Here is a 21706-nt window from a genome sequence, read left to right as displayed (position 1 = left end):
CAGTTCAGGATGTGCCCAGGGGAAAGTACCCCACCTTCCACCCTCCCCCTTCTAGAACCCCTGACCATCCTGCTCAGGTCGTGGGGGCCCACCCCTAACCCATGAGAAATTAAGCTCAGCACTCACATCTTGGCTTGTACCCAAGTTGAGGGTTTTTATTTACAGAAAGGCCTGGGTGGATCTAGGGTTTGATGGGAAAGGGTGATGCCAGGAAGGGAAGGGAGATGGGTGTTTAAATACTCAGATGGGAGGAAGGCAGGTAGGAAGTAGAGGACTGGCTTAAGGATGGCCCCCTCTGGGCAGTCACCCAGTAAGCCTGGGGGTGAAAATGGGATCAGGAACTAGCAAAGGCCTCAGTCCACTTGCCCCAAGGACAAGATGGCCAGTGGAGGATGATGCAGATTAAGGACACGTTTGTTTTGATGACATCTGAGTGGTGCTCCAGGAACAAAGGCCACCTCATCCTCTCTGGACCATGGACTCTCCAGTGCCACGTGCCCTCTTGGCGTCACCTTTTCATCTGATGCCCTCCCTTCCCTTCCCTTCCCCCATGTTTTAGAATTTCCTTTTCCTCAGGACTCCTGGATCCCAGATGGAAGGTCCTGGAAAAGCTAGTTTCCTGGACTGAGGCATGGGGTGCATGTCCACCCAGAGGGGCCCGAGTCCTTTCCCCCCCAGGATGCCCACTGGGCTCTGTCTTGGCTCATGGCCCCTTGATGGATCCAGGCTCCGTGAGGCGTGCAGAGGCGTAGGCTGAGGCTCCAAGGCAGGCCGCAGGCTCACAGAAGCCTGGCAGCCCCATGGGGCCTGGCAGGCCAGGTCGACCTGCCTCTCCTGGGGCCCCTGGAGCCCCTCGATCTCCGTCTTTGCCGTTGATTGCCTGACCAGGCCGGCCAGGCAGTCCTATGCAAGGAAAGAGGTCAAGACATCAAGGCCTCCTTCTATCTCGGCCTTTGAATTCCTCAGTCTCTCAGGGAAACTGAAGTCAAGGACACCAGAGAAAGAAGGGACTCTGCCCCAGACACAGGTTCTAAGAGAGTCATGTCTCATGGTCCATTACTCCCAGTGAGTCGGGGGAATAAATGCCCCTTCCCTTCCCTCCATGAAGCAGATTTTTGTGGAACCCAGGAAACCCTCGGAATCCCAGCCGTCCAATTCCCAGCCAGACCTGACCCAGAGGCTCCTGGCTGCTCCAAAGGGATGCAAAAATTGGATGCGTGGGACTGAGCTGGCCTCATGTTGTGAGAGCACGAGGGAGGCCTCCATGGAAGAGACCGAGTTGTCTCAGGTCATTAATCCCAGGACTGAGGGACAGGACTGCTACTGGGCAGGGCCAAGGTCTTACCTGGGATCCCGGGGGGCCCAGGCATCCCGGGGTGCCCGCGGCCAACTTCTCCCTGATCGCCCTTCTCTCCACGTTTTCCTGCAGAGAAAGAACCGAGCCTTAGTTTTTAAGAATAGGAAATTTTTTTTCTTCCTGGCTTGATATTTAATTTCTATTTCACACACAATTATTTCTATTTTGTGCTAGTTTATAATAGGAGACAGTTGGAAATGACTGCAGAACTGATTAAGTAAAGGCAAGTCCAAAGGATGGAAGACTATAAAGCTGATAAAGTTCATTACAGGAAAGTGTCTGGTAATGTCAATAGTCGGCATTTACCAACTCCATGTAAATTACCTCTAAATGTAATCCTCCTGGCAATTATGAGATTACTATAAATAACTCCATTTCACAGATGATAAATCTAAGACCCAGGAATATTAATGGGTAACTTGTCCAAGAGCCACAATGAGAAAGTGGCACAGTCTGGACTCAACACCTGCTCTGACTCGAGCTTGCCTTCTTTACTGTTTTATTCATCTGCCTCCCCACTTCTAGAGACATGGAGGGATGTTTATGGAGTACCACTAAGTCAATTTAAAACAGAAACAACATTCCCCCCATCCCCCCAAAAAAAACCCAGGCTATAAATTAGTACATTTGTTTCTATCAATTTGCTACTGAAAAAGCAAGCCCAGGAGTTATATGGGAGAGCCTCATCCTAGGAAGGGGAATGATGAAAGATAAAAACAGGAGGCTGAGCCATCAGCTGGTGTAACTGAGCACAGTGGTCCCACCTCCCGACCAGCACAGAACAGCACTTACCCTTGGGCCCGGTGTTGCCAATCTGACCCACGGCTCCCACGATGCCAGGAATGCCCCGAGGGCCAGGGTGCCCATGGGGTCCCTGTTTGCCTGGGTACCCAGGAGGCCCAGGGGGTCCTGGGGGACCCATCATCCCAGTCGCACCCAGGGCCTCCCGCTTGGCACTCACAGCCATTTCTGCCAGTTGCTCTGGAGGGAGGGAGGAGACAGAGAAGTCTGTAAGATGGGTGTGGCTCAGTAAAACCGGGAAGGCAGAGCATCCTGGCCTCTGGCCACTAGGTGTGCACACAGAACAACAGGGGGTCAACTCCCCCTTCCTCAGGCTGTTCTGCAGACATCAAAGGTCCTGAGTGGGTGAGGACATAGGTAAGACCCCCAGCCCCTTGGAGGCAGAGCTGGAATGGCCACCCACGACTTGTGACTCTCCCACAAGGCCACATGGAGAGTCTTCTGAAGGGTGGCGATGCCCTGGAGGTGAGGAGGAGGAGTTGGTGCCCCCTCACCTTGCAGCATCTTCAGAACCACGTCCTCGATGTGCTGGTCACTGGCATCTCGGCCCTGAAAGCAGAGGAGGTCTTTCAGGAAGAAGCCCCTGGCTGCCAGGTCTGACTGCTCCGGTGCTATGACCCCTTCCTTTTCCCATTTTCTCACCCGAGGTATTTTCAGCATCTGACTGAAACCCCTCCGGCACCCACACCCATCCCCTCTGATCTCGGGGCTTGGTACCAGCCTCAGGGAAGGAACTCCCAGCCTTTGAGAGGATAAGCAGCAACCAATCCAAAGAGACGACTCCTCCTCCCCTGGAGGCCAACTCACCGCCACGCCCTGCCTCCCGGGCTGTCCGGGCAAGCCTCGGTCTCCAACCAGTCCTCGAGGGCCAGGGGGCCCCGGATAGCCCTGCACCCCCGGGGCGCCCGCATCTCCGCTGGGGCCAGGGTAGCCAGGTTCTCCGCGGACTCCTTGCTGCGGGGCGGGTTGGGTTCCCAGTGGGAATCAGGGGACGCAAGCGCAGGGGTGGGGGTTGGGGGGTTATGCAGGAGTAGGGGAAGGATGGGGTGGGGTGCAGGGAAGCCGGGGGAGTCGCGGTCCTAGTCCCCAGCGGCGCCGAGGCAACAAGTGGGGGCGGGGGGGCGGCAGGAGCGGGGGAAGGTGGCGTCACAGCTGCAGGACTCACCTGTCCCTTGGGTCCTGGTTCGCCCGACTCTCCCTGTAGGCACAAGAAGGTGCTGTCCCGAGGCGGTGGGGTACCCGGGCCCGCCCGCTGCTCCCCTCCTCCACCCCGCGCAGCCCGCTCACCTTCTCGCCTTTTTCTCCTGGGAGGCCAGCCACCCCCGGGTCGCCCTGCAGATTGAGACACAGTCAGATCGCGGTGGCCCCGCATGGCATGGGAACAGAGGCTGCACTGGCCTGTGACACCCGCGCCCCCCCACCCCGATGCGATGAGAGAGATGCCCTGATGACGTGGGGTGGGGGGTGCAGGTACAGGGGGTGGTGCCGGGAAGGCAGGTTGCTGGCACTCACCACTCCACCGCGGGGCCCGGTCTTCCCTGGGGAGCCCTGTTGAAATTGGGGAGTCCAGAGCCTGGTGAGCTCCGATCCAGGGCAGGCTGGGCCCACAGGTTCCCCCAACCCGGACTCCCAGCCACAGCGCCCTCCCAGGCTCCACCTCGCCCCCCAGGGCTCCTGGGGACCCGCAGGGGGTCATTTTTCCAGGTGGATTTGAGGCACTGGAGCTCCACTGACCCCTCCCTCAAATCTGAAGCCCTCTTTCCCTGGTATTTTTCAGTCCCAGTTAGTACCTTGTCTCCCTTGATGCCTGGCAAGCCTTGGGGCCCTGGAATTCCAGGGGGACCCTGTTCCCCTTTGGGGCCCTGAGGAGAAAAGAAACCAGAGGAATAAGTCAGACAAGGTGCCCAGACATACTCCCAGAGCCCATCTCAGCTGCCCTGTACTTACCTGCCGGCCTTGAGGGCCTGGCTGCCCCACTGGCCCCCTCTCACCATGGTCACCCTGAAATGGAAAGTGAAGGTCACACCCCAGCCACCAGCCAGGGCAGCATCTCCCTGCCAGATCCCAGACCCTGCATGGTCAGAGTGCCCTCTGTTCCTGCTGTCACCACCATGGAGGTCCTTGGCTCCACTTCACAGACCAGCAAACTGAGGCCCTGGCTGGGGAGGCCTCACAATGGAGCCTTGAGAGGACCCAGATTCTGGGTCCAGCAGTGCCAGCTGCTGCAGAGACCCCCAGGGAGGGACCACTGTGCCAGGCACTTACCTTCTGCCCCATGATGCCCTGGGGACCGATTTCTCCTCGAGGCCCTGGCTCTCCCTGGAGGACAGAGAAATCCGGAGGTGAGCAGTAGCCTGGAGGGTCCCTCCTTTCCACACCTGACCAACCTCTACCCACCCCTGGGGCTCAGCTAATTTGCTTCATCAGGGAAGACTTCCTTCACCTTCTTTCTTTGGGTCCCTGTCCTTTTCTTTCATAAGACCCAATACATTTGGGGTCTTTATTTAATTCAATGTCTCTCTCATGAATCTGTAAGCTCTATGTAAATAGGAGACTGTCTATCTCAGTGTCTAGTGGGTTGCAGATATTTGGTGAATGTTTATGCAATGAGTGAATGATTCTGTCTGCTGGATTGTCAGCCCCAGTCATCTGGAGAGGTCATACCCCAGGACAGAAGCAGCCCCATCCTCTCTGCACTGTACAAAGGGAAATGGGGGCAGGGAGAGATGAGAGCTTTCCTGGGTCAGCAGCAGAGCCCTGAGTGGCCCCAAGGGCACTCTGCGGCTAGGGCTCCACCCCACAGTCTCACTCTGCCCCGTATGCTGAAAGCAGAGTCCTCAGGCCTGGAGAGAGGGATGGGGAGGAAGGAAAGCAAGAAGAGCCCTTGAGTCAGAGGAGGGGGAACTTACCTCCTTCCCGGGGGGACCAGAGACTCCAGGGAAGCCCTGCCTGCCCGGCTCACCCTGCAGGAAAAGAGTTCTAAGGTCAGTCTGTGTAGCCTAGTTAGGCCCTTGCTTGGCCTTGGAGAAGCCAGGTGAACGCTAAACAGACTCTGGAAGCAAATGAGTTGAGAAGCAGAGTGGGTTCTTAGTCAGGTTCTCTGGACTCCACTGATTTGCAGCCATGCCATCCTGTTCTCTTAGCCAGGATGAGAGGTGGAAGGGAGGCGACCGGAGGGAGGTGGTTAGGCCCAATGAACCTGTGTTCACTGGGTCATTGGCCCAGTGACCCAGTCTCTGAGCCTGAGAAGGCCTGGACCTTGCAGTCTTTAAGCCATGCCCCTGGTCCCTGCCCTCAGGCTCCCTTGCTCAGATGAAGCCAACTCTCTGCCCCCAACCTGGGGTCACCTTACCTTGTCTCCAGGGCCTCCTTTTGTCCCAGGCATACCAGGCACTCCCTGTAGAAGGAAGCTGATGTCAGTTTCTCCCCTGGCAGTGGGGAGCCCCGAGCATCTGCTACTTTGCCTCCCAGATTCCTCCCTCGCCTTCTGGGAGCTGAAGAGCAAAAGGCCCAGCCATGAACTTGACTGTGCCCAGCCCTGAATCCCTGGTGAGACAGGACACAGAGACAGAAGGACCTGCTTTCCAAGGCCTGTGGTCCACGGGGAGAAGCGGAGCACACGCGAGTACACACAGGAACACAGTCTGCACCTGGATATGTTAGCAGTCCTCAACTTAAGTATCCCTGGCAGGGAAGGATGGGGGTTCCCAGAAGGTGGGGGATGGAGGTGGGCCTGGACTGTGAGAAGACTCAGATATGGGAAGGGCATCCCAGTAAGGGGGACCAGTAAAGGCCTGAAGGTGCGGCGGTAGAAAGGCTGAGGCTCTGTTGAGAAGGGAGAGGGTGAAGAGGGGCAGTGGCCGACGGGTCAGATTACGGTGGTCCTTGGATGCTGAGATGAGCTGTGAGGATGAGGAATGTAGCTATCCTGGTCATACTGTTCCCCTGCCACTTTCTGTACCTCAGTGACTCTGCCGAATGACTGGACAGAAGGACATTTTCCTGGAGGCAGTGGTGTGGGGGTGGGGGGTTGGGGAACAGGGAGGGTGGAGCACCATGGAAGGTATTTAGCAGGGAAATGGTCAGATTCCACTTAGCAAACATGGAGGGTTGGTAAAATCTAAGAGAAGGCTGGGGCAGCTGTCCAAATGATGAGGCCTAAGCCAGGCCAGAGTTGGTGAGAAGGCCTGAGCTGAGCAGGGACAAGGTCCAGAGGACGAGTCCTGGGTATGACTTCCACCTCATCAGCCACTCACACCACTTTGGGGAAGTGGGCCGCAGAGTGCCTGGCCTCTCGGTGGAGGAGAAGCGACGTGCCCTGTGGCGGCCCCCACGGCTCCACCCTGTACTCACCGCTAGGCCCTGGTGGCCTGGGTTTCCCGGCCGCCCCGCCTGTCCTGCACTGCCCTGCGAGAGACAGAAGCAGAGGCACAAATGAGAGCTCCAGCCGGGGGTCCATGGGCCCCACCCGAGTGCAGGCAGGGAAACGGAGGCCCCGAAGCAAGCAGGAACGTGTTGGTGACACACCTGAGGATCCCAGGCTCCAAGGCCTCCAGGCTCAGTGCAATGGGACCCAGAGCCTCAGCTGGGAGGACCCCTAACCCTCACCCCCATCCCGGGGGCCGTCCCCACTCCTACCTTCACTCCAGGCATGCCTGGGGTCCCGTCCTTGCCGTCAATGCCTGGGGGTCCCTGCTCAGCAGGAAAATTGAAGGGAGATTCACAATGGGGAGATGCCTGGGGTCAGGGCCCCCACCCATGTCCCTCTGTGGGGGGCAGTATGCAGGTGGGAAGTGGGCCTGGTCATCTTGGGAAGCCCCAGCAGCTAACTGGGGGAGGGGAATGGAAGTAGGAAGGGATTTCATGGGATGGATGACAGTCCTTCCCTTGTGTGGGTGATGAGTGTCCCAAGACCCCTCCTACATCACCACTCTATTTACAGGTGAAAAAAACTGAGGCACAGAAAGAGGGCACTTCCCGAGGTGACAGAGCCAGCCCACTGGCAACAGAGTGCAGTCTGGAACCCCAGGCTCCTGCTCCTCTGGGGGCTTGGAGACCCCCCTGGACCCTGCCCTCTGCCCACTTACGGTTACTCCTTTTGGGCCTGTTATTCCCTGGGGTCCTCGAACTCCTTGGCTCCCCTGCAAAGTAGACAGAGAGCACACCACCCTCAGCAGGCTGAACCCCGGTCTGGCTATTCAGAGAACTGCTGAGAACAGTGACCTCCGAGTCCCAGGGTCCCCGTGGCACAGGCCATGCTGGGCAGGGGCTGGTGGAGAGGGTTCCAGTTGTGTGACTTTGCCCTGGACCCTGTGGGAGGGAGTAGAGTTGGGCACCAAGCAAGATGGGCAGGAGCAGCGGCAGGACAGGGGAGGAGCCAGTGTGACCCACCAAGGCCCTGAGCAACACTGATGTGAAGAAACCCAGCAAGCAAAGACAATGTGTGGACTTGGTGTGGGTCTTGATTTGAACAAGAACCCTGAAAAGACATTGTTGAAATCATTAGGAAAAATTGAGCACAAGCTGATGATTAGATTACGTTCAGGAGTAACTGGATAATTTTGCTGGTGTGATAGTGATATTGTGGCTATGTGAGGAACCTTATTTTTAAGAGATACATTGAGAAGTGAAATGGGTAACATGACATAATGTTAAGAATTTGCTTGAAAATATCAGAGCAAAGCAATGAAGGAAAGAAGGGGAGAAGGAGATGGATGAAGTGAGTGTGGCAAAAGATTAATTTGGGGAGAGAGGGACATAAGGGCTCACTATATTATTCTCCCTACTTTTGAATATGTTTAAAAACTTGCATTTTTAAACATATTCAAAAGTTTTTAAACATATTCAAAAGTAGGGAGAATAATATAGTGAGCCCTTTACGTGTTCATTGGAAGGACTGATGCTAAAGCTGAAACTCCAATACTTTGGCCACCTCATGCGAAGAGATGACTCATTGGAAAAGACCCTGTTGCTGGGAGGGATTGGGGGCAGGAGGAGAAGGGGACAACAGAGGATGAGATGGCTGGATGGCATCACCGACTCGATGGGCCTGAGTTTGAGTAAACTCAGGGACTTGGTAATGGACAGGGAGGCCTGGCGTGCTGCGATTCATGGGGTTGCAAAGAGTAAGACACGACTGAGCGACTGAACTGAACTGAACTGAACTGAAAAACTTGCATAATTAAAAAAAAACTAACAATAACAACAAAACCCCTAACTTTACTTTCTGCTCAATTTTTCTGTAAACTCAAAATTGCTCAAAAGAAATACTCTTATTAATTTTATTTATTTTATTTTTTTTCTCTTATTAATTTCAAAAAGGAGAGAGTTAAGAGAACTGGGATCTGAGCCAAATCCCATTAGCCCCATGACTGATTTGCTGGAATTTCATTGTCTGGCCTGGTGACCGTGGGACTGGATCCTACAGCTTCTCCCTAAGCCTGAATTTGACCAGCAGTAGGCGGGGCCTGGAGGAAGGAGCTGCTGGAGCTAGCTGGGCTACGGGAACAGATGTTCTGCCCTCATATCAGCCACCCACATGCAGAGACACACAGAATAACACATGGGCACGGGCGTCTACATGTGCACACACTCAGACACACGTGTGCACCTCAATATACACACCTGAGCCTTGGGTGGAGCTGAGTCTACCCAGTTCTCCCCCCAGGGCCCTGACTGCAATAGGGATGACTGAGGACTCACCACATCACCCTTCTCTCCAGCTCGGCCCGGTGGTCCCCGTGGACCTTCCTCACCCTGGCAAGAAGGACAGACAGAAATCCAAGTTACATGGGCTCGGGGAAGTCACACCTTTTGCAGCTCCAGAAGCTGCGTCCAGGGGAGGAAGGTGGGGGCAGGGAATAGGAGCAGACTCACAGGTGACCCAGCAGCGCCGATGGAGCCCACCATGCCTTTGTACCCCTGAGGGCCCTAGGGAGAGGAGAGATTGTGGGTCAGTCCTGGTTGGACCCCAGGGCCAGAGGGCTGGTCCCGGCAGCTCTTTCTTGCAGGACACCCCCCAGACCCACTCACCGTCTCTCCTTTGGGTCCCGCCATGCCTGGATAGCCCCTGATGCCCTGGGGACCCTGTCAAGACAGAAGAATGACAGTGATGGCAACTAGAAGGCCCACGTCATGACACCTTCCCTGAACCCCAGCCCAGCCTTCTTGATGTCTTCCTGAGGCAGGCACAGAGTCCCTGTCACAGATGGTCAGTGAGGCTCAGAGATGCCAGGGACTCACCAGGGTCACTCAAAGGAACAGTGGCAGAACAAGGCCCTCAGCTGAGCCTTTTGGCTGGCAGCAGCCTTGGTTCCAGTCCCCCAGTGTCTCACAGCCAGCCTCATCCAGAGCCTCACCAGCTGGACACAGGTATCTCTTCCACCAGTTAGAGGCCAGAGCAAGGAAATAACTCCACTGAGGTCTCCTAGGCGGACGGAGGTGGGGGGGGGGGGGGGGCGGGGAAAGTGTTCCTTACCGGTGGTCCAGGGATGCCTTGCTCTCCAGAGACACCCACATCTCCCTTGGGACCCTAAGGGCCAGGAAAGAGAGATCAGATAGGCAGGCAGATCGAGAGACAAATATTCAAACAACCAAAGACAACATCCTCTTCTCAGCAAGAGCAGACAGGAAGGCGTCCTGGAAAGCATAGCGTCCCAGGGATGACAGATAGGGAAATGAGGGCACAGCAAGGGAAGGAGCTTGCCCAGGGACACACTGACTTAGAGCCTAGGCCTCCTGCCTCCCAGCTCAAGGCTTCATTCCCGGAGCCCCACAGGGGAGGGGAAGGGAAGGGAGAAGGATGCGGGGTGGCTCCAGTAGGGCCCTCCGCCCTCGCACTCACCGGCTTCCCCTGGCGGCCGGAATCTCCCAGAAGCCCGCGTCTGCCTGGATGCCCCTGCGGGGGAGGAGAGAGCTTAGCGTACGTCCTGTCCCCCGCTCCCCTGCTCCACCCCCCAAGACTTGGGCCAGAAGCTCACCTTCACGCCCTGCAGCCCTGGGGGCCCTTTCACGCCCGCTGGACAGTTGGTTGGACACTGGAAGAGAAATTCCGCAGGGTTCTGTGTCACTGGCCTGCCCCAGGCCAACAGGGCAGTGCTTCCTAAGACCGCTTCTCCGCCCGTACCTGGCTGCCCCTCTCCGCTGCAGACGCTCCTTTCTCCCAGGGACCCTACCTTCCGAAGGAACCTGTCTCCTTGCCCGCCCCTCTCAAGATGACCCGCCCCTTCCCCGGACTAGCCCCGCCCCAGGCCCCGCCTCTCACCAGGAAATCCGCGCTGCCTTCCAGGCCCTGAATGGTTCCAGGGCGACCCTGAGAAAAGATGTATGGAGATGGCACCTGACTCGAACCGTCCCCACCCCAGGCTTGTGCCGAAGACCCTTATCCTTCCCCAGCCACACCCTGCCATGTGGGAAGACTGAGGACACTTACCGGTTTCCCAGGGGGTCCTGGGGGCCCTGATGGTCCTTCTGGTCCAGGATCCCCCTGGAAGCAAGAGAGGCCCAAATCATACCCTTGTCCATCCTTGGCTAGGTCACCCTTGCCCCCTGCTCCTGTTCCTGCTACTGCCCTGTCCATCCTGCCCTCCAGGTCCCCTCCTGAGATCTGGGGAGATCAAAGCCTGATCTACAGAGGACGCCCTGCGGTTGGTGTGTGCTCAGCAGGAGGGGTTTCTGCCCAGACCTGGAGGAGATTCCTGGTGGCCAGAAGCAGGCCCAGGAACTCCTGGAGAGGTGCTCAGCTTGCGCTTGAAGGCAGAGGGCAGGAGACAGAGTGAGCAGAGGGGTGTCTGGGGCTCACCTTGGGGCCTGTGAGTCCAATCTCACCCGGGAGGCCGACAGGTCCAGGTGGTCCCTAGGAGCAGAGACATCAGTGGCTAGGATGCCTCAGAGGGTTAGCCCAGCCCTGCCACAAAGATAGGAACAGGGGCCCAGAGCCCCTTTCCCCACTTTCACCTTGCAACCAGCCCCAGAGAAGCTGACAAATTAGGACAAATTAGGGCTTTAAGGACCAGAGAATCTCAGAGCCAGTGGATAGGCCCAGGATTCTCTGACAAGTCTGCCCACTTCTGACACCATCACAGTATGCTGGCCCCTCCCCACACTGGCCAGTCCCCTGGAAGCCCTTCTCTACCCTCCTCCTCTGAGAGTCCCAGGGACCCTGCCCCATCCCTGAGGACTTACAGGAGGTCCAGCAAAGCCAGGGCCCTGAAACAGAAGGAAAGATTAAGTTCATGGCTCCTTTTACAAGTCCCCCTACCTACAAAGGGTCCCTTAAAGCCATTACAGGTTATACTCACTGGCAGGCCGGGGGGCCCTGGGAGCCCAGGCTGGCCCTGCAAAAGCAATGGGAGAGGCTCAGAGGCCGGGGTCTCCTACATTTCTGCTCCTCTCTGCCACAGCCCCTCCCAGACTCTGGTGCCTAGATTGCCCATGCTGACCCTCTAGCAGGCCACTTACCTTGACTCCAGGGATCCCTGAGGGACCGGGCTCACCCTTGGCTCCAGTTAGACCCTGGGGAAGAAAGAGAAGATACATCTGTGAGGGGCAAACCTGCTCCCTGACCCATGGGGCAGGGTGGGTCCAGAGGTCTCTCCTCGTTGTGCCCAGGCTGCTTTTCACCACACTCTGGGAGGGCCTATGGGCATCAACACCTCACTTTCCTTTCTTCCAGTTCCCACACTAGCCCTTGATGATTATCCTCTTTTGAAAGATGAGAAACCAAGGCCCAATGATTTGTCAGCCCAGACCTCACATCTCCAGTCTAGAAGTCTAGAAAACCTAGATAGATATGGGTCTGGATTAGCCATTTTCTTAATGTCTGCCCTTGACAACTTTTTCTGAGCCTTGGTTTTCTCATCTGCAATATGGACTAATAATCAGTGCTTGCTTCTCTGGGTGGTTATGAAAATCGATGTGTAAGGCAATATGCTTTGTAATCTTTGCAGGGTGTGGATGAGTTGGAGTGACCCTGTGGCTACTCACAGCCCTAATGGGCACTTCTTGAGCCAGCAGGCCATTCATGGGGGGCCACTTTTTCCTCCCATCTTTTAGTGATTGACTCAAGTGTCTCCCCAACCAGATGACTTCCCAGTGACCCTGTCCAGGAGCCAGTGACCTTGGAGCCTGTGTCCAGGAGCCTGTGACCTTGAGCCCATGAACCCCTGGAACTGCATGCTCTCAGCCAAACGATGTTCTTCTCCTGAGTAGTGCTTGGGGCTGTAAGGGGGTGGGGTGGGGAAGGGAAAAGGGGAGGAAAGGAGAGGATGCAAAAGGACAACTCGGCCCAGGGAATTAAGTGTCATACTTGGAGGCCAGAAATGTGCGGCTAAATTCTGACTGCTGCTGAGCCCTCTGGACCCCCATCTGCCCTTGATTCAGTGTTCTTGGCGTGGGTGTGAGGTCACAAGTCACATGAAAGTAAGGGGAGCTCACAGCTGTACAGTCTCCATCCTGCTCTGCACAGCAGATCAGGGAAGATGCCTAAACTAGGTTTCGGAAGTCAGGGGCTGGAGCCCTAGCCTACTCTACCTGACGCTCAGTAGGTACTCACATCAATCCCGGGCTTCCCGTCTGGTCCATCTGTCCCCGCTTTGCCAGGCTCTCCCTTAGGTCCCTTGAAAACAGAGGTGGAGCAAATATTAGCCACAGGTAGGAGAGACCTAGAAGCATCAAAGGTCAACGGGGAAAAAGCACTTACCGGAGGGCCAGCTTTCCCAGGGGGCCCTTTGTCACCCTGCAAGATATAAGTTGTTGAGAAAGCTTACCATGGCTTGTGCTACTCCAGATGGGCACACACAAGCCCCGGTTGACCTGCCCACTTGCTCCTCTCCTCTTCTGTCCTGGGTCCTCTCAAACCTCGTGTTTTTTAGGAAAATAGCTCCCTTTCCTTCAAGAAAACCATAGGTGGATTGAGACCAACCCCATGCAGGCTGGAGAGGGTGATATCAACATACAAGTGAGTTCTAGATATGCCAGCATTGGATGGTGCCAGTCATGAGATCTGTGAATGGGTTGCCTTGGAGAGCGGTGCCTCTTGGATTTAAGCAAGTGTGGGAAGAAACTCTGGGGCTTTTAGGAAAACACGAAGAGGAGGTAAGCGAAGGGGGCAGTGGTGGATTGGGGTCAGGAGAATGAGATTGGGCAGGGGCAGGGACCAAGGGGGCAGCTTCAATGTGTCCCCAAGGCAGGAAGGACCTCCTTCCCCTGTGACAAAGGATCCCCGGTGTAGAACAGACGTGGCCTGTGGAATCACATTCTGCCCCAGAGAGGCCTCCAGGCATTTCAGGGCCCAAGGCGGCCAGAGAACCTGGCAGGGTCCCAGCGCCCCTGTTTGGAGGGTGGGGGCACCAAACTGAATAGAAAGCTGTGGAGATGGGTAAATATGGGGCTGACCCGTAAATATGGGGGAGCATCCAGAATGAGGTATTTAACTCTCACCACGGTGGGGAGAGCACGGAACCAGCCCAGCTGCTTCTAAATCGGGAAGAAAAATGTAAACGGAAGAGACTGGAGTCTGGCCCCGGCCGGACAGCGGTCTGGCCAAGCCTCCCAAGCTACCCTGAAGAAGCATCCAGACGTGCCCGGAGGAGTTAAGGCGTCTCCCACCCCAAAAAAGGGAGGAGGGGGCGGGGGGTGAGGAATCGCTGTGAGCTGTGGCAGGTAGACCGAACAGCAGCTCCTTGTCAACCGGCAGCTATAACGGGCGCTGCCGCTCCAAGCTGGTTTGAGGTTTTTGTAGAACAAACGGGCTCCTTGTGGGGCGGGCCGGCGCTGCCTACTGGCAACAGGGGGCACTGCAGCTCCAGGCACCGACCTCACCGCCGCCACCCCCTGCCTCCACTCCCAGAGCTCACAAAGTTCCCCTTTGTCCGCAGCCTCTCGCCCCCCGCGCCCCACCCCCCACAACCCCGATCCCGGGTTAGAGAGCTCACGTCGATTCCGTCGGATCCAGGCACTCCCGGTGGCCCTGGGGGACCCGGAGGCCCCGGCTCTCCTGGCGGACCTCTCTGAAAACACAAAGAGGGCAGCCCTCAGACATTGCAGGGAACTGGGCATCCAGAGGCGCACCTCCCCCCTGAGGAGCCGTGAACTCCCCTTCACTGAGAACACACTGTGGACCTTTACATATATTATCTTATTGATTGGCTCAGAACTGTGAGCCGAAACTAAGGAGCCCCAGTTTGCAGGTGAGGAAACAGGCTCCGTAAGATTCAGGGGTCCATGATCACAGGAGGTAAACTGTGGAGCTGCAATTCCGTCCTAGGTTTGCCCAGCTCCTTCCACTGTACCGCGCTGCCGCTGCGCGGTCGTGGGTGGAGAATAGGAGATGATGATGACTCAAATAACGGATGGCTAAGGAAGATGGTACCTAGAGATGCTTGATCCTCAATGACTGGTTGCTTGGATTATTTTTAGATGGACGACAGATATTGAAGATGGATAGGTACCCCCTACTTCTCCCCCTGGTGCGGATAAAGCCCGACGGGAAAGTTGGGGAGGCGCAGAGAGATGGGGCCGTTAGGGGGCGAGGTGTCTAGGGAGGGCAAGCCTGTTCTCTTCTCCTACTCAGAGCACCCTTCTCCCAGCACCCCTCCTCCGTCCTCGGTTGCATGGCGCTCTTATGTGATCCATCCTAGACCCAGGCAGGGGTCCGGCGTTTGCCAGGTGCCCGCGCTCCCACCCCCACCTCCAGACCGAGAAGTGCCAGGTTGGCGCCCCACGGGCGAGCTGCGAACCGCCCAAGGCCCCAGACGGCGCCCCGGCCCTGCCCGTCCGCGCCCGCATCCCGTGAAGCCCCCTGCCTCCAGCCGGCCCTCGGAAGTGAGACGCAGGCGCGCGAGCCCGACGGAGAGCGTCAGCCGAGCAGGAGCGGCGTCTGGCTGGAGCCGGCGCCCCCTGGGAGGCGGCGGGGGCGGAGGATCCGGAGCCCCGTGAATGGGCACCATTGTCTCCCCCGCCACCTGGGCTCTCCAGGCTGCCAGGACCCGGCGCCAGCTCCTGCCCCACGCCGCCGGGCCCGGGCAAGGCCGAGCATCTCCGGACAGGGTCCCTCCGGCTCTCCGGCTCGTCCGCCTCTTTAAGCACGGTGCCGAGATCCAACCTCTTACCCCCACTTGTGCCCCTACTGAAGGGACGTGAGCGGCTGCCCCTCAGGCTAGGGGGTGTCAATAGAGGGTGGGGGTCAGGCCGAACACTCCCCCAGACCCCAGGATCCGGAACCCCAGGCCCAGACCCCGCACTCCGGAGCCCTGCTCGGGAGTGGCCGCAGGACTTACGATCTGCGCCAGGGCGAGCCCCAGCACCTGCAGGAGAACCAGGAGGTTGCGGGGGGCGGCCGCGGGGGCCATGGCGGGTGTCGGGCTCGAGGTGGACTGAGGCGGGCACCACGCACGCACCGACGGCTGAAGCTCCCGGCGCGACGGCTCCGGCTGCTCTCGGACCCCGCGGGCCGGGCCTCCTGAATATGCGGCGGGGCGGGGCGGGGGGCCCGCGGGGTCTGTCACCTGAGAGGACCCGGGGAAGGAGGCTGGCGTTCCCGGCCCAGCTCCGCCCCGCTCTGTCCAGCCTCCAGCGCCCACCCTCCATCCTCTCCCTGGGCCCCGGAGGCCTCGGCCGGGTGATCCGAAGAGTGGCCAGGATGCGGGACCGGGACCACAGCTCCGTTCCTCTATGAAGAGGAAGAGGGCCGTCCGCGTTGCCTGTCCAGCCTGATCTCCGGGACCCAGTTTTCCGGGTCCGGGAGCCCGTTTTCCCGACCCGCAGTCTGCCTTCCATCACTTGCGCCTGTCCTCAGCCACTTCAGCCTGAGAGCCCGGGCCTGGGTGCCCTACTCCAGGGCCCAGGCCGAGGACACCGCAGGTTCTGCCGACCTTGTAGCAGGCTTTGCCCAGCTCTCCATCCACCTCGTTTCTCTCCAGGTACGATCAATCAGGCCTCGTCCCTATTAAAACATACCGTAGAGGATGAGATGTTTGGATGGCATCATCCACTTAATGGCCGTGAGTCTGGGCAAATTCTAGGAGATAGTGAAGGACAGGGAAGCCTGGTGTGCTGTAGTCCATGGGGTCAGCAAAGAGCTGGACAAGACTGAGCGACTGAACAACAACTAAGGCCCTTCCTGGATCAGCCATGCTATGAATACTCCTTCACCCTCTCCCCCTGGCTTCACTGCTAATACTAGCCAACCTGTCTGCACCCCATTTCTAAACTTCCTCATCTCCCTCTCATCTCTTTGCTTCCACCCCAGCTGGGAGACCAGTGAGGCTCTTTAGTCCTCCAGTCATGAAGCTGTTGGCACCTGGGTCTGCCTTGGCCATTCTATCCTTGAAGTCTTCACTGCCCAGGTGTCCACCATTCAACCCTCCTCCTCCTCCTTCGGCTTACTCATCTTTCTTAAAGAAAAAAAAATTTTTTTTTTGGCTGCTCTGGGTCTTGGTTGTAGTACTCCGGATCTTTGATCTTTGCTGGAGTGTGTGGAATCTTTAGTTGAATTGTGTGGAATCTAGCTCCCTGACCAGGTATTGAACCAAGGTCCCCTGAATTGGGAGCGCTGAGTCTTAGCCACTGGATCACCAGGCAAATCCCAAGCCCTTCTTCTTCTATTGCTTTTCTTTCTCTGCAGCTCCCTTAAACACCAGGGTCTGTAGGACTGACCATGCCTCTACCTCCAGGTGATATCCTCCATGTTCACAGAAACAACCCACACCTTATTTACCAGAGTTTCCAAAACCTACTTGTCAAGTATAGCCTCTCTCCAGCCTCCTGCCTTCTCTTTCATTCACGTAAGCAATGTTGGTTTAATGCTTTGGTATCTGACTCTGTCACTAAGTATGACCACGGGCCCTAAAACTGTATGAAGTCTTTGCTGCTGCTGTTATTTAGTCACTAAGTTGTGTCTGACTCTTTCGCAGCTCCATAGACTGTAGCCTGCCAGGCTCCTCAGTTCATAGGATTCTCTAGGCAAGAATACTGGAGTGGGTTGCCATTTCCTTCTCCAGGGGATCTTTCTGACCCAGGGATCAAACTTGTGTCTCCTGCATTGGCAGGCAGATTCTTTACCATTGAGCCACTTGGTAAGTCTCAGATTGCTCTTCTGTAAAAGGGGACAATAGTAGTTCCTATCTTATGGGGTTTTGTGAAGATTGAATGAGATGATGCATGTGAAGTATTTAACCTAACAAGCAGCACATAGTAGGTGCTTGCTACATTTTTGCTTTCATTATGATTTATTCAGGACTCTCTGTATCAGTCCTGTTGTGTGAGGAAGATGATCACAAGCAGGTCAGCTAAAATAGTGAAGGAGAATACTGTCTGGAACCCGGGAAAGTTCAACTCCATTGGGCATGTTGGCAAAGGGCCGTGGATTTTGAAAAGTGTTCCTGAGTTTGGGAGAAAGGGTTTGAGAGAACTGAATTGTTCTGCCTAACAGAGTGATGGGGAATTTGGAGTTTGTAGGAAGAAAGATGAGAGGAGGAGAGAGAGAGCTGATGGGCACTGCCTGGGTGCATGGAGTTATATGTAAAGGATGTCTAAGTGACAAGATGTCCAAAGTTATTGGTTTCATGTTGTTCATTTCTTCCTCTCTTTGTGGGCTGAACACACAAAAGTAAGTACTATTTTTTTCCTGTGTGTGGAAATGATGGAGCTTCATCTTTGAACAGCACACATGAGTGTATTCATTGTCTATTGCAGCATAACAAACCATCTAAAAACTGAGTGGCTTAAAACAACCACTGCTTAGCGTGGAAATTCAGGAATGGCTCTGTTGGTTGGTTTTTGACTTGAGGTCTGACTTGAGGTTGCAGTCAGATGGTGGCTGGAGCTGGGGTCACTAGAAGGCTTTTTCACTCACGTGTCTGGTATCTGTACTGGGAATCCTTCAATAGCTGGGGCTGGAATAAGTGGAATTTCTTGGGTGGCTGTCTCCTTGATCCTTTGGTGGGCTTGCCACAGGGTGTCTCCCACGTGGCAGCTTCAGTGTATCTGAACTTCTTTTTCTTTTTTCCCCATTTATTTTTATTAGTTGGAGGCTAATTACTTTACAATATTGTGGTGGTTTTTGCCATACATTGACATGAATCAGCCATGGATTTACATGTGTGTATCTGAACTTCTTACATAGCAGCTCAGAGATAGTGGGACGATACCAGACTGTAGCAGAATTGCCACCCAGGAGCTAGTTTTGGAAGTCACACAGCGTCAGCTTCACTGCATTTTTTTGGTCCAGGCAATTACAAAGATTTGCCCAGTTTCAAGGGGAGAGAACAGGGACTCCCACCTCTTGACAGAGTGTCACTGACACATTTCAAGAGCATGGGGGCCCAAGCAAGATCTTAGCCTTTGGGTGAGTATTCCTGGGTATGCTCGCCACCAGCTTTTATGTCTCAAGAGAGAGCCGCAGCCTCCTCAGGAGACCCTCCAAGACCAACAGGAAGAAGCAGAGACACGAGGAATGCACATACATAAAAGGCCACGTGAAGACACAGTGATGAGGCAGCCACTGCAACATGAGAAAGGAGAGGTCTCGAGAGAAACCAGTCCTGCCAGCACCCTGACCTTGAATTACCAATCTCCAGAACTGTGAGAAAATGAACTTCTGTTGTTTAAGCAAAAAAAAAAAAAAAAAAAGCATGGAAGATAGAACATATATTGGTTCAGCTATTTTTGGAAAATACAATCTACCATACTTGGGCTTATAAAATGAACCAATTCAGTGGAAGCTTAAGCTCCAAGCAGGAGCTAATCAAGAGAAATCTTAGACACAAGTCATGAACCAGAGGTTCCAGCCAATCTCATATAGCTATTAAGGAGCAGGGAATAAATGGAGAGTCATATTTTGACATTCCTGGATAGGAAGACTCAACGTTGCAAAGAGGTCAGCTTAGTCTATGAATTCCATGCCATCCCAATCAAAATTGGAATGTGGTTTATAAAAAATAATTTTATTTATTTCTTTTTGGCTGTGCGGGCTTTTCTCTAGTTGCAGCGAGCTGCAGCTACTCTTCATTGTGGTGCAGGGGCTTCTCATTGCTATGGCTTCTCCAGCGTGCAGGCCTCAGTAGCTGCAGCACATGGCCTCAGGAGTTGTGATTTCCAGGCTTAGTTGCTCTGTGGCATGTGGCATCTTCCCAGACCAGGGTTCAAATCCGTGTCAGGTGGATTCTTTACCATGGAGTCACCAGGGAAACCCTGGAATGTAGTCTTTATGAAATTTGACAAACTGATTCTAAAGAGATTCTAGGAGAGAAGTGGCATGAAAATAGCCAAAAAAAAGTTTTAAAGTAAATGAGAAACACCTTTACCACCAGAGATCAAAACATACTCCATAGCAAGTAGAGTTTTATCAGCCCAAGGATAGAAGAAAGAGAGAGAACACATATTCACACTCATCACACACATTTAATCTATGATAAAGGCCTATATATTTAGTTTATGATAAATGTTAAATTTAAGGTCATTGAGGAAAGGGTAGATTAGTCAAAAATTTTTGAAGCAATTGGATATATAGTCAGAAAAAAAGTCAGTTTTATAGTAAGGAATACTTTTCTGAGCAATAGACAAAACCATGAAAAGATGTTTAAATTTGACTTCATAACACTTTTTAAGTTGAAACATGTAAACTATCATATGTGAAACAAATCACCAGTCCAGGTTCGATGCATGATACAGGATGCTCGGGGCTGGTGCACTGGGATGACCCAGAGGGATGGGATGGGGAGGGAGTTGGGAGGAGGGTTCAGGATGGGGAACACATGTACACCTATGGCGGATTCAAGTCAATGTATGGCAAAACCAATACGATGTTGTAAAGTAAAATAAATAAATAATTTAAATAAAAATAAATAAATAAGTAAATAAATGTCTTTATATTAAACATGTTTAGATAAAATTAAAAACAAAAAAGGAAATATTCATCATGTACATTATCAAAGACTTAATTTGAATAACATGCAAAAGATTCTTACAAGTCAATAAAACAAACCCTGACAAACACTTCAAAGGATTATCTAATTCGAATCTTATACAAGCTATTTAGAGAATGGAAAAATAAGTAATACTCTTAAGCTCATTTTATGGGGCTAATAAAACCTTAATATCCAAAGCAGTGATGGACTGTAACAGAAAGGAATATTGGAGGCCAATCTGTTGTATGAATACAGATGGAAAAATCCTATTTAAAATATTAGCACATTGAGTATAGCAATCTATTAAAGGAAACATCATGACCAAGTTGGTTTTATACCGGGTGTAAAATTAGAAAACCTATTAATGTGATTCACCACATTATTAAAGAAGTTAAGATTATTTCAAAATGCCAAAAAAAGAAACTCAAATGTCTGCTCTTGTCTTTCCACCTGCCATAGTCATTACCTCTGCAAGAATAACCTGAAAACGGGGGCCCAAGAAGCCAGATACCAGACCAGAGGGAAACAATGACATCACACCCTTTCACCCTCATCTCTCCCAGTGGGTGCGCAGAGCCTGGACACAGCATCATTAGTCATTAGTGAAGTCACTCAGTCGTGTCCGACTCTTTGCGACCCCATGGACTGTAGCCGACCAGGCTCCTCGGTCCACGGGATTTTCCAGGCAAGAATACTGGAGTGGGTTGCAGTTAGGGAAATGCAAATCAAAACCACTAGTAATGGGCTGCTACATCACACTCACTGGTGTGGCTATAATATAAAATCAGATAATGAAAATGTTAGCAAGGATGAGGAGAAATTGGAACCCTCATACACTGCTAAGAGGAATGTAAAATGGTACTGCCAATTTGGAAACAGCCTGGCAGTTCCTTGTTCATAAATGTCCATTATAGCATTACTCACGATGGTCAAAAAGTGGAAACAACCCCAGTGTCCATCAACTAATGAATGAATAAATAAAGTACAATGTAATATATACATACAATGGCATATACATATAATGTAATATTAACTGGCAATTAAAGGAAGTACTGATACATGCTACAACATGAATGAACCATGAAGACATCCTAAGTAAAGGAAGCCAGTCACAAAGGACCTCATATTCTATTATTTTATTTATACAAAATGTTCCTGATTGATAGGTGAATCTGTAAAGGCGGAAAGCAGATCAACGATTGACTAGAGCTGAGAGAAAGAAGTGGTTGAGGAGAAATGGGTTGTGACTCTTATAGGTACAGGGTTTCTTTTTCTGAGATGATGAAAACATTCTAAAATTAACTGTGGTGATGATGGTACAACTTTGTGAAAATACTAGATATTGTTAAATTATATGCTTTAAGTAGATGAGGTGTGTGAATGTGGATTCTATCTCAACAAAACTGTTATTTAAAAAACTTATAGAATTGAAAAACAGAAATAGACAAATGCACAGTTTGAGTTGAAGACTTCAACATCCTTCTCTCAACAACTGATACAACAGCTAGAAAATCAGCAAGAATATGGAAGAACTCAACAATCTTCTCCAGAAAATAGGAGAAAACACTTTTCAGTTCACTTTAGGAAGCTACCATTGGTCTGAAAGCAAAACTATAGAGATATTACATTATAAATAAATAAC

General features: G+C 53.4%; 1 protein-coding gene across 1 annotated transcript; it reads right to left on the bottom strand.

Moving 5' to 3' along the window:
* Positions 1–129: 129 nt before the first annotated feature.
* On the bottom strand, positions 130–15623 carry COL9A2 (collagen type IX alpha 2 chain). The gene is made up of 32 exons (XM_043877671.1): positions 15436–15623; positions 14092–14166; positions 12858–12893; positions 12711–12773; positions 11618–11671; positions 11458–11493; positions 11342–11365; positions 10959–11012; positions 10590–10643; positions 10422–10469; positions 10138–10194; positions 10002–10055; positions 9636–9689; positions 9191–9244; positions 9035–9088; positions 8861–8914; positions 7246–7299; positions 6797–6850; positions 6512–6565; positions 5511–5555; positions 5068–5121; positions 4424–4477; positions 4106–4159; positions 3949–4020; positions 3671–3706; positions 3446–3490; positions 3324–3356; positions 2966–3112; positions 2653–2707; positions 2150–2338; positions 1346–1423; positions 130–903 (listed from the first exon to the last, which is right to left on the bottom strand). Exons 1-32 carry the CDS (start codon positions 15505–15507, stop codon positions 704–706), a joined length of 2067 nt encoding a protein of 688 aa, XP_043733606.1. The 5' UTR covers positions 15508–15623; the 3' UTR covers positions 130–703.
* Between the last annotated feature and the right edge of the window lie 6083 nt (positions 15624–21706).

This window comes from Cervus elaphus, chromosome 20 (genome assembly GCF_910594005.1).
Source record: "Cervus elaphus chromosome 20, mCerEla1.1, whole genome shotgun sequence".
Lineage (NCBI taxonomy): Eukaryota > Metazoa > Chordata > Mammalia > Artiodactyla > Cervidae > Cervus > Cervus elaphus.
The sequence above is the reverse complement of the archived record's forward strand: the minus strand, read 5'-3'. Positions and strand labels throughout refer to the sequence as shown.

Coding starts and splice junctions, on each gene's coding strand:
- COL9A2 (XM_043877671.1), bottom strand. CDS start 15,507: ATGGCCCCCGCGGCCGCCCCCCGCAACCTCCTGGTTCTCCTGCAGGTG. Junction 10,470..10,589: donor CAGGACCCCCTGGGAAACCG/GTAAGTGTCCTC, acceptor ATCTTTTCTCAG/GGTCGCCCTGGAACCATTCA. Junction 5,556..6,511: donor CAGGCCACCAGGGCCTAGCG/GTGAGTACAGGG, acceptor TTCCTTCTACAG/GGAGTGCCTGGTATGCCTGG.